This window comes from Dasypus novemcinctus, chromosome 6 (genome assembly GCF_030445035.2).
Source record: "Dasypus novemcinctus isolate mDasNov1 chromosome 6, mDasNov1.1.hap2, whole genome shotgun sequence".
Taxonomy (NCBI): domain Eukaryota; kingdom Metazoa; phylum Chordata; class Mammalia; order Cingulata; family Dasypodidae; genus Dasypus; species Dasypus novemcinctus.
In genome coordinates, this window is record NC_080678.1 from 21,591,477 (window position 1) to 21,604,323 (window position 12,847).

The 12,847-nt window shown below is 36.4% G+C and overlaps 1 protein-coding gene across 1 annotated transcript in view; it reads right to left on the bottom strand.

Moving 5' to 3' along the window:
* Positions 1 to 632: 632 nt before the first annotated feature.
* CCDC172 (coiled-coil domain containing 172) overlaps positions 633 to 12,847 on the bottom strand; it is a 119,592-nt gene continuing 107,377 nt past the window's right edge. The window contains exon 8 of the mRNA XM_058298316.2: positions 633 to 1,524. Within this exon, the coding sequence (XP_058154299.1) occupies positions 1,515 to 1,524 (10 nt within the window). The 3' untranslated portion in view covers positions 633 to 1,514. The remainder of the gene's footprint in view (positions 1,525 to 12,847) is intronic.

The window sequence follows — 12,847 nt, forward strand, 5'->3', positions numbered from 1 at the left end:
CCACAAGTGAATCTCACAGACGTTATGATGAATGAAAGAAGCTTGATATAAATTAGTACATAATATATAATTAATTTATATAGAGAAATCCTACAACACAATACAATACATTACAAACCAGGATTTTTCTCCCCTTCAGCAAGCCAGTTTACTAAGCACTCCACTGGATTTATATTATAACAGAGATCTGTTTTGCATGCTATGTTTAGACTTATTGTCAATAAAAAATTAAAACATTACAAAAATATTTCTACAAAAATTAATGAAAACTATCAGTACTTCCCTCCTTGCTCTTCCTTTCTTTTTATTCCCCTAACCTCCAGGCAATACTTCCAACTCATTTGGCTGTTTATTTTTAAATTTACATCCATTTCACTTTTAAAAATGTACATGCTGCTACTTATTTTTTAAATTTTGGCATTATCTACTGATTTTCCACTATGGAAGATAAGAATAAGTTTTCTGCCACCATCTCAAACACACGTCTCAGCCACACCCATCATTTGAGCACAGCATTTTTACACATTTGGTTAGATCGATATTCAGTGTTTACACTACCATGATTATGAAAATACTCACAGCTGAGCTGTCTAGTATTATGATTACTTTTCTTTCCTTGCACAGCTAGCTGTTTTCCCTGGAGTTAATGATTGTTTTGTTGTTGTTTATTTGCTTAGTTTTTATGCATAATTCTATCAAATTTTGTCTAAATTTCCCCCAATAGTTCAACTAGATAATCTACAAATTTCATCTTGGAAGCGTCTCTCTTGAGGCTGCTCTCATTTGACTGGTAGCTCTGCAGGCCTGTTACACAGCGACGAACCTGGGATTTATCTACCCCATATCTGGGAGATTCTCATTATCTCTCATTTGAATTGGTAAACCAGTTGCTGGATTTATCCAAGTGTTGTTGTCAAGAAGTCCAAAGTTATTCTAATTCCTGATCCTTTATAGGTGACCTGTTTTTCACTTCAGAAATTTTTAGGATCCATTCTTTGTCCTTGATGGTCTCAAATTTTGCAATATGTAACTTGGACAGTGGGTTTAATTGCATCCATTCTCCTGGGCCCTTGATGGGTTCTCTCCATCTAAAAATTCATGTTCTTTAATTTTTGAGAATTTTCTCTTCTCTGTTTATTCTGCTCTCTCTTTCTGAACTCCTATTATTCATATGTGAACCAAAATGAACTAAATCCCTAATCTTACCTTTTCTCTTATTTTTCAGCTGTTTTTTTGTTTTGTTTTGTTTTGTTTTTTTGCTCTTTCTGGAAGATTTCCTCAATTTTATCTTTTAGCCATTTTATTGATTTTTTAAAAACTTCTTCTAAAATATTTTAAACTTTCTTTATTTGTAGTATCCTATAATGCAAATATCCTCTCTTACCTCTTAGTGGATATCAATGACTTTTTTTAAGTTTTCATCTCCCAGCATAGACTGTTTCCTCCAAGCTGCTCTCCCTTCCTGCATCAAATTGCTTGGGTAGGTCCCCTTCATGTTGAAAGTGTTGTTTTAGTCAGGGTTCTCTGGGAAATAGAATTGATAGGAGATATCAGTAAATATTATGAGATTTTATAATAAAATTGCATCACACAACCGTGGGATCACCTGAGTTCAAATTCGATAGGGCAGACTATAAGCTAGGAACTCCATAGAAAGATTTTCAAAGAATCCGCCAGGAGAAACTTGATGTCTGAAGTAGAGTTGGAAATTCTTTCTTCTGCCTACTGAAATCATCATTTCTCCTTTTAAGGCAGGGATTCTTAATCTTTTTTGTTCCATGACCCCTTTGCAAGTCAGGTGAAAACCACAGACCTCTTACTAAGTCCACACTATATTGTGCATTATTTAATAAATACATCATAACCGCACCAACATGTCCCCACAAGAATAAAGTTTTTTTGAATTCCAATTCAAGCTCATGGACCCCTTGTTAAGAACTCCTGTTTTAAGGACTTCAGCTGATTGGATGAGATACCTCTCATTGCTGAAGGCAATCTCCTCAGTTGATTGTAGATGTAATTGGCCATAGACGCAATCAGTTAACAATGATTTAAGTCGGTGTAATGTCTTCACAACAACAATTAGGCCAGTGCTTGTTTGACCAAACAACTGGGCACCATTACCTGGCTAAGTTGACCCATGAGCCTAACCATCACAGGTATGTCTTGTGAATCTTCACTATTTCTATTTTAGAGTGAGGCCAGGAGAGATTAATTGAAAGCTCTGGGCACATGGGTAGCACTTGTCAACAATGAGCTTCACTTTAGGATCATCTGGCTGGACTATTTCATAAAAAAAAATCCTTTCTTAAATCTTTTCTTTTGGGTCTATGAGATTCCTTAGAGAATGAATATTTTCCTTGGAGCACTCATTTTCAAACTTGAGTAAGAATCAAAACCACCTTGAGGACTTGTTAAAACATAGATTTCCTAGATCAACTTATATATGTGATAGGATCTTAAAATTTGCATTTCTAAAATCTCATAGATGATGCAAATGCTGCTGATCCTAGGACTACACTTTGACAACACTGTCCTGGAGGATATAAATTTGATTTCCCCAATCTGGAACCTAAATAGGAGTAAAGGGTAAGGATGACAACATTCAGAATGTTTTCTTAATGCTTCTATTTTCAGTATAATAACTCTATTCTCAACAGTGCCTGGTGTCCTCTGTCCAGACACCCTATATTTTATATTCTCCATAAAATTAACCTAAAACCTACTACCAAGTGTGGGGAGGGGCTGTTCTCTAGTAGGAGTGGGGAAAAGGATCCAAGGATCTAAGTGTTTCTTAAACATCCACTCAACCAATCTCTTTGTTTTTAGTCCCACATTTACTTCCATTCCAGGGGTACATATACTGCCAATTCCTGAGCCTCTTGAGGATTCTGTGGGGGTAAATCAAATTGTTTTTTACCTTTCCAACAATAATTAAAATGGCTCTAGTTCACTGAGCATATAACGAATGTCAGGCAAAAATGTTAATACCTTTATGTACACTATCTCATAGAATCCTAGAATCATAGAATTACCAACAAAGGTAATTTTATTCTTTTATCACCAATTAAGAAACTGAAATCCAGAAGAGTTAAGTACTTTGCCCAAGGACACACAAAAAGGACAGAGTCAGAATAGGATTACAGGGCTGTCTCATTCTAAAGCATTACATGAGCATTTTGGAATAAGGTGAGTTAAAGCAAATAAATACATGTATTTTGAACTCAAAATCCAAACTGATTTTGTAATACATTACAGCCTTCTTAATTTTAAGCTTTTTATGGACATGAACCATATGTATTATTATTATTATTTTGTGTGACCCCTACAGCACCTACCAGAGCAAACCTTGAAGAAATACTCCTTAAATTGAAAACTGTTACAATATATTTAATAGCTGTGAAAATTGCACAAGAAGAAGTTCATTCAAGATTATTACAGATATGTATGGTGAGTCACTAGATGGATTTCTGCCAAGGGACTCAACACCACAGAAAATCCTTCTGAGCCTCACAGACTTTGTAATGTAACGTTATTTTGTAATATCTTCTTTATTTTAAAATAAAAGCAGAATCTAAACATTTGAACCAGCAAGGTGGTCCTCCCAAAGGATAATTTGAGTATAAATTTTTGCCTTAGCATATATAGGTCACTTTAAGATATTATATTCTTTGGGGAGACTTCCAATTGAAGATGTTTACCAGAAAGTGATATTCAGCTAAGGAGTAATCATCAAGTTTTTAAACTTAAAAATCAAAGGGAGCACAACTTCACTCACTACCCAACAGTAGAAGAAACCCAGCAGGATAGACAAAAGAGAATAGCGTGAGCAAGAAGAGTAGAAGGTAATAAATGAGAAAAAATTATAAAGGAGTGGTTGAGAAAGCCTCAGAAAGGAAGAGCAGCAATTTCAACAATTAGAAGGAAAAGTAAGAGGAGGAAATGGAGGAGGTGAAAGAGTAAAAGTCCTAATTTAACATTGTCCACGGAATTTTTTTGTTACAGCACCACAGAACCCTGTTTCCTGGGCTGGGATGGGGGGCGGGGAGGAATCACTCAGTTAAATCATGTTTTTCCTTCATTGCAAATCAGGAGATGGGCCATAGAATCATGAAAAGAAAAATATCATTAATATTTAATTTTTCTCTGAACTTAACATAATTTGCCAAGAAAACTAACACAAAATGCTGGCACAGTTTAGAAGGACAGCTTAACCAATTTTAGAGAACACAAGCATGTCACTGATGTGGTAGGCAGAATAATGCCTCAACCCACCCCCACCCCCACACACATACACCTCCCCCAAAGATGTCTACACTCTAATCTCCAGCCTATAAATATATTATGAGGGGGAATTAAAGTTGCATATGGAGTTAAGGTTGTCTATTGGCTAATTCCTTTGAAATGTTTCCATACTAGCGAGTATTCCCAATTTCCATTTTAGCACTATCGAGGTGCTACTGTAGGCAGCGGACTTGGCCCAGTGGTTAGGGCGTCCATCTACACATGGGAAGTCCACGGTTCAAACCCCGGGCCTCCTTGACCCGTATGGAGCTGGCCCATGCACAGTGCTGATGCACGCAAGGAGTGCCCTGCTGCGCAGGGGTGTCCCCCACGTGGGGGAGCCCCACGTGCAAGGAGTGCGCCCCATAAGGAGAGCCGCCCAGCACGAAAGAAAGTGCAGCCTGCCCAGGAATGGTGCCACACACACGGAGAACTGACGCAACAAGATGACACAACAAAAAGAAACACAGATTCCCATGCCGCTGACAACAACAGAAGTGGACAAAGAAGACACAGCAAGTAGACACAGGGAACAGACAACCCGGGGAGAGGGGGAAGGGGAGAGAAATAAATAAATAAATCTTTTTTTTAAAAAAAGGTGCTACTGTAAATGGCATATGGTTGTAATAAGTGCATATTTGAGTTTTTGGGGAAAAAAAATTCTCCAGAACAAGTAGTTGAGAAAGGAAAAAAAGGTAGACCTCTAGTATTCCAAAATGTAATGTTAATTAGGTTATTTAAATCTTAGAATACATCTTCTTTCAACAAGAGAATTGAAAATGATTAGATTTCTCTCCAGTCTATAAAACCTACCTATGAAGTATAAGTTAATCATTTACATGACGCCTTCAAAGTCTATTGGAATCTTGCCATGTGCATGACATTTTGGTATGAATTGTAGATGCAAAGATAAATGAATGAAAATTCTTGCCCTCATATAGTTCACAATCCGAAAGCGACTCTTAATTATATCACTGCTAGATAATGATGTGATGCACATTTAGATACAAGTTTTGTGGTACAAAGAGAATGTGTTCAATTTGCCTGGTGGAAGGCACCTGACAGAGAAAGGAGCACTTTGTATAAAATCTGAAATGAAAGGATATTCCAATTACCTTCACACTTGATGAGAAGGAGTAAGTAGTGGCCTCCATTAAGAGAGAGACAGTTTAAATATCCCTGAGGTTTAGCAAAATGCTTTCTGCACTGGTGAAAGAAATAGCTCTTGCTTCATTTCTAGGCCCAAGACAATCAGTCCCTAGCGTTTTGAATGAGGAAAAACAGCATTTATTAGAGAGTCTTGAGTTCAGGAAGTCCTGGGTTCAAATCTCTACTTTGACACTGATATTTTATCTTGAGAATTTGCTTAATCTTGCAACCTGTTTCTTGAATGTAAAACAGTCATCAATATTTCCATTTCTATCTCTCTCTCTCTTTCTCTCTCTCTCTCTCCTCTCTGTCTCTCCATATATATATATATATATATATATATATATATATATATATATATATATATATAAAGTATTCACAGGTCAGGGAATATCCAAAACTCGTAGAGAATCACTGCCCTTCAGAAAAATAAAACAAAATGAAAGAAAACTAAACTAAATACATCTTCTATTTCACTGAAGATTAAACGCAGTACCTTTGAGTTGGAATTGTTTCATTGTTTCACAACCAACTCCTTTAACAGTCCTCAGGAAGGACTTAGTCACCTTAGGTCCTTGTGGTAGTTTGAAGCTGTATGTACCTCAGAAAAACATATTCTTAAATCTAATTCATTCTGATGGGTGTGAACCATTTTAAATAGGAACTTTTGATGAGGTTACTTCAGTTAAGCCTAATCAGGATGGATTTAATCCTATTACTGGAGTCCTTCATAAGTGGAGTGAAACTCAGACAGAGAAAAAGAAAGTCACTGGAAATAAGAAGCTGAAATTCAATGGAACCCGGAAGAGAACCAAGAAGCTAGTAGAGATTACTTGCACATTGCCATGCAGTCAAAGATTAGCCAGCCTCAGAAGTCCACAGTCTGTGGGAAGAAAGGATCACCTTGATGATGCCTGATTTGTATGTTCTGCTAGCTTAAAATCATAAACAAATAAATTCCCATTGTTTAACCCAACCCATTTCATGGTATTTGCTTGAGCAGCCTAGGAAACTAAAACAGTCCCATACTACAACTATCATAATACCCTATCTAGTATGTGCTCATTTTTCACCTTAAAAAGTAGTGAGATATACGGAAGTGGCTGTGACTCAACCAGTCAGGATCCTGTCTACCATGTGGGAGGCCCTGGGTTCGCGTCCCGGGGCCTCCTTGTGAAGGTAGGCTCACCCGCACACTGCAGAGCGCTGTCCAGCCCACAAGCGCCATGGAGGGCCGACTCAGCAAGGTGACACAGAAAAAGGGAGACAAGCAAAAACACAGAAGAGGGTGCAATGAATGGACACAGAAGACCAGACAACAAGCAAGCTGCAAGGTATGTGTGTGGGGGGAGGGGAAATAAAGAAAAAATAAATACAGACACAGAAGAATGCCCAGTGAATGAATGGACGCAGAGAGCAAGCAAAAGGTCACAAGTATGGGTGGGATAAAAAAAAATGTAGTGAGATATAGTCAAGTCTAAATAATAAAGATTATACTTATTTGGACGTTATAATTTAGAGTATCCAGAGGCAGTAAGAATATGTCCCTACTATTCTAAATATTTTTAGAAAGAGGAAAAGCATTCAAAGCAAACTCAGTCATTTAAGAAATTAGTTTTTTGAGTGCATACTGTCAGGCAATTTTCTAAGCACTGGACACATAGCAGTGAATAAGTGACAATTCTTGCCCTCGTGAAGCTTACCCTCTACCCTGAAAGACAGTCAAAAATATAAAATTAATAAATAACTTAAATGTGAAGGGTAAGTTATGTCAGATACCTTAGACCAAGGTGGTAGCCATGCAGTGATGAGAAAAGTTTCAGCTTCTGCATTTAATTTGAAGGTAGAAACAATAAGATTTACTGATGAATTAGACATATGGTGTACTGTCAAATATTCAATGACTAAGATGTTTTTGAAGTCAATGGAAATTCAGCCCAATTTCCCTATATCAACAGAACTACTTAGAAAATAATCACTTGATTCATGAAACAACATGAATTCTGTAGATGTTAAATTATAAGGAGATAGAAATTTTCAAGTTTTAAAGAAAACAAGTATCCAGTGATAAAGCTGGTCAGCTACCAAAGATCCTAGTTAGAGTGACTTCACTTAATCTATTATTTCTTTATTGATGAGCCAACAACTCCTGAATAAACTTTGAAGACTAAAGTCAAATATTGACTAATAAAGGAAGTTATGTAAATAATCAACAACTTGAAATAACACCAACTTTTTATGTGATTTCAGAGGTAAAGTCTTTTAACATTTTTATAATTCAAAAAGAAAGAAAAGATATTTTTTAAATCAATGAGGCTCCTAAACTTTAAGGTTAGCAAAAGGGGAAATAGTACGGCAATGTTACTAAAATTTCACTTTAGTTTTCTTAGACTTTATATTCTTTAGAATACATGTGATACTAATTTTAAAAGTTAATAACAAGTAAATATGTATTTGAAAATTACATATTTGAAAATTTGAAATTTTATATATAGTTATTTAAAATTAATATCCATATAAATGGTAAATGAAAGGAAGGAAGGGAGGGAATGAGGGAGGGAGGGAGGGAAAGAGGGAGGGGAAAAGACCACTTTTTAAACAAAGATTTCTCATTTTCAAACTTGAGCCCAAGGAAGCAACTCCTTCAATTTTGTTAAATTATCTTGTTTAATGTGGTACCATAGAAATCCAGCAGATGGCACTCATACATTTTTCTAAGTACGGTGCCAAACAAACAGAATTGCTTGAACTTTGTACTGAGACCAGGAAGATGGAATAAATCTTAGTCAGAAGTAAACACATTTCAAAATTTTCGATTACTGTGGAGAAATAATACTTTTAAGCTTCTCTAATGCACATTCATGGTTTGTAAGCAACTTACAATTTTCACTTCCTATTCTAGCATCTGGTGGAAAATAAGCATTCATAACCATTACCTGCCCATGAACAGCTTGATAATAGAATGCTATAAAGTATCCTTTGAGAGACCCACCAATTTTTTCCATGATGGGATGTGGAATCATTATCTTCTTTTACTTTCTTTTCATTGCTTTTATTGGTTGCTCTACATAGATAGATTTTGAAATGAGGAAACATTATTACTCCTGCGTTTTTTCTTTTTCTTTTTTTAGGAGGTACCTGTGATTGACCTGGGATCAGTCACTCAGCTACTGAGCTATACCTGCTCCCCACTATTGTTTTTCACCTAAGTAAATAGAGGCTCAGAAAGAATAAAAAATCAGAAGATAAGTGTTAATCAAGAAACAAAAATCAACAATAAATGAATCCAGTCTTTCAAACTATAGAATCAGTAATTTATATTTAAATCTTCAATTACTAAATATGGGTTGAAGGAATATGCTAAGTCAACTGATATTTCAAGACAAATTTATTGGATACTTCCTATATGCCAGATACTGTTCAAGATTCTGAGGAAAAAGTGGTGGACAAGACAAGTAATGCCCCTGCTCTCATGGAACTTACGGTTTAATGGTGATAAAAAGAAAATAAAAACAAACAAGAAAGAGATTAGAAATTATAAGTACCAAGAAGAGAGTTAAACTAGGGTATGTGCCCATGACCTTATGCCTACTTTAGACTGAGTGTTTAAAGGAGAGCTTCTCTGAAGAGGTGACATTTCAGCTGACACCTGAATGACCAGAAGGAGACAGCCATACAGAGATGGGGGGAGCATCCCAGACTGAGGAAACACAGCTCTTGGGATAATCCTAAAACAGGGACAAGTCTGGGCTATTTGAGGAGCAGATAGAAGGCCCGTGTAGCTTGGGAGGATTGTGGAGGAAGAGTGGTATTAAGTAAAATAAAATCTCTCTCTGCACTGGGCATTGCTGGGAGAAGACCCCTTTCAGACGAGGCTTTTCCAGAGCTCAAAAACAATTGACCTGTAGGGGGTTTTCCCAGAAAATGTAACATACCCTATAGGATCACTGAGAAGCAATACCTGGTGATAAAACTAGATTCAGTCCAGTGGAGTCAGCTTATCAGAATGGACAGACATTCCATACTAATCTGTTTCCCACTTCGTAAGACCTTCTCTAAGAAAAATGAAAACTTAATGTTAGCAGATTGGAACATTTCCTCGCTTGTTTCTGATTGTCCTATATGAGCTTGCCCTTTCCACATCCAGTGGAGCTCCTTTCTATTTTCTGAATGGGATGTTGCACAATTCATGAATTCCTCAATAAAGCTGTGAGATCCTAAATTGTGTGAACAGTTGTTCTTTTATCAGTATCAGGAGTTTGGAGAGGTAGGCAGGGGCTAGAATGGATGAATGGGTGGTTGAATTAAAGAAAGAATAGGAGAAAAGAAAGAAATGAGCAAGAGTGCTAACTACAGATTAATCAGAAATTCTTTTTGTTGCTCTTTTCTGGAGGTTTTTAGTCCACGTTCCTGCCTTAGCAAATACCGAAGAATTAATTTAACTCTTATTATTTGATATTTTAAGAAGGTGCCACCTCTTAGATTATCACCTTAAAAATCTATCACCACCTAGAGGAGCCTATGGGGCTCAGTGATTGAGTGCCAGCTTTCCACATACGAGGTCTCCTGTTCAATCCCCCACCCCAGTACCTTAAAAAAAGAAAAAAAAATCAATGACCCCAAGATAGTACTGAAAAATTCATCTGCAGAAAGTGGACTGAATGGGTGAGTATTAATTTCAAAAGATACCTAGAAGATGAATTTTCAGTAATATATGATTTGAGTTTGTTTTGATTTTTCCCTTTATCCTCACAAGTTATAGAAAAAAGAATTCACATCTTCTGGTTCTGATTAATCAAAGTTTTCTGTTACAAAAGGGGAATCTGAATGGTTCCCAAAGTTCTATCTTCTATTGATTTGTTCTATAAGATTTGATTAAAGCATATTTTCAAAAACAATAAATATTAACGTACATTAGACTTGAAACCCAAGCAATTAAACTGTAAATAAAGAGGATCATTGCTCTCTGTGACCTCACACAAACCAGATCAACAATTTAAATGGCAGGTCCTCTACAAAAACTGGGATATATGCTTGGTCTCCTACTAGAATCTCAAAAAAGAACTTTGCCTTTATTTGATAAAAATGTGGCTATAAAAATAACCTTGGTATTTTTCAAATTTTAATTGGCATCAGATTTTAGAGCTGACATTACATTGACCCTATGATTAACCTCATGTAACCCATTCCCAATTAGGAATTTCTTTGTCTAAAGTTCACAAAAACTATTTCTACAACCACATCATTTAATGATGGTTTGAATTTGCAGATACTTTTAGCAATCACAAAGCCATATGCAGAAATATTCATTAGTAATTATATTTGTATCTATGATGTAGATTATTTCATTTTAACAGATTTACCAACAAATTAGAATAACAATTTATTACAAGTTTGAGAATTATTTAACTTAGAATTAACAGAATAGTGTAGCTCTTCTGGTTGTAAAAAAATAAATAAATAAAATCATTTTTCTCTCATGAGCCTTGTATGGTACAGCTACTTATTTATATTAGTCATTGTTATTAATTTCACATTTTTACTTATGGTTTATTTTCCCAGACATCTGAATGTCATCTGCTGTCAATTTCATATCTTTTAAAGGAAAATTTGCTATGTAACAACAGCAGTTATTTAAATAAGCATTCAGTTCTGACAGCTTTGCTGTTGGAACTCTTCATAGCAGCTGCTGAGGTAGGCTTTCCCATCATGGTTTTCTTTGTTATAGTTGTTTTTTGTTTGTTTGCTTATGTATTTGTTTTTTACCTCCAGTCGAAGTAAACATGTTCATACAATAAGCACCACCCTGCAAAATACATCTTCATGTTTAATAAATGTGAGTCTCAGTACAATTAATATCAACAAATAAATAAAAACATCTATTCTTTCCTCATAGAACAAGGAAATTGATTATTTCCTTCATGCTAGTCAATACTATCTCAATATTATTCTTTTGTCAAATTTCAGTAAAATAAATAAGAAAATTAAATTTCTCCATTAGTACAATGATTTGATCATTAGCAGATCAAGCAAAAACTTCTTAACTTGAAAATATAATGTTTAACTCAAAGCACAAGCAGTGAAAGAATAGATAAATGGGACCTCCTCAAAATTAAAACCTTTACACCTTAAAGGATTTTGTCAAGAAAGTGAAAAGACGGCTTACCCAATAGGAGAAAATATTTGGTAACCATATATCTGATAGGATCCTAATATCCAGCATATATAGAGAAATATTTTATCTCAAAAATAAAAAGACAAGCAACTCATTTTAAAAATGGGTGAGTGATTTGAACAGACACTTCTCCAAAGAAGACACAAATCGCTAAAAAGCACATGAAAAGATGCTCAGCACCACTAGCTATTAAGGAAATGCAAATCAAAACTACAATGAGATATCACCTTACACCTATTAGACTGGCAGCTATTAAGAAAACAGGACAACCATGGCTGCTCCCACCCCTGCTGCTGGCCCTGGGGCGCCGCTGGCCCCGGACAATTTACTTCCAAAGGGGGATGCTGAAAAGACTGAAGAGGAACTGGAAGAAGACAATGACAAAGAGCTAGATGAGACTCTGTCGGAGAGACCGTAGGGTCTGACCGAGTGTTCCTGGAGAGGGTTCGGACGGCAGCTGGAGCCACTTTTGATCTCTCCCTCTTTGTGGCTCAAAAAATGTACAGGTTTTCCAGGGCGGCCTTGTGGATTGGAACCACTTCCTTTATGATCCTGGTTCTTCCTGTTGTTTTTGAGACTGAGAAGTTGCAAATGGAGCAACAACAGCAATTGCAGCAGGGGCAGATACTTCTAGGGCCCAACACAGGTCTGTCAGGAGGAATGCCAGGGACTCTACCTTCACTTCCTGGAAAGATCTAGAGTGTTACTGCTATATTTGAGCTGCCTTGGTGGGAGAAATTTGAAATTCAATAGTGTTTAACTGCTGATTTTGATTTTTTTTTTTTTTTTTTAACTTTGGCACATTGATCTATCAGAACCTAATGGGGAGAATTCTTCCTACTTTCTCAGAGACTCCCAACTTGCAACTCTGCCCTCCACACTGTCATGACTTATTTCTGTCCTCACACTGATACTAGAGTGCAGCAATGCAGACGGTTACTCCAACTCTGGCCACCCCACTCCTTTTCACTAAACTGCCTCTAAGCAGAAGATCCCTTGCTATTCCATTGTGAAGTAGAAAAAAGAAAAGAAAAGAAAACAGGACTACAAGTGTTGGAGAGGATGTGGAGGAATGGGAACCCTCATCCACTGCTGGTGGGAATGTAGAATGATCCAGCCATTATGGAGGACAGTTTGGTGGTTCCTCAGAAAACTAAATATAGATCTGCCATATGACCCAGCAATTCCACCATTGGGTATATACCCAGAAGAATTGAAAGCAAGGACACGAACAGAAAT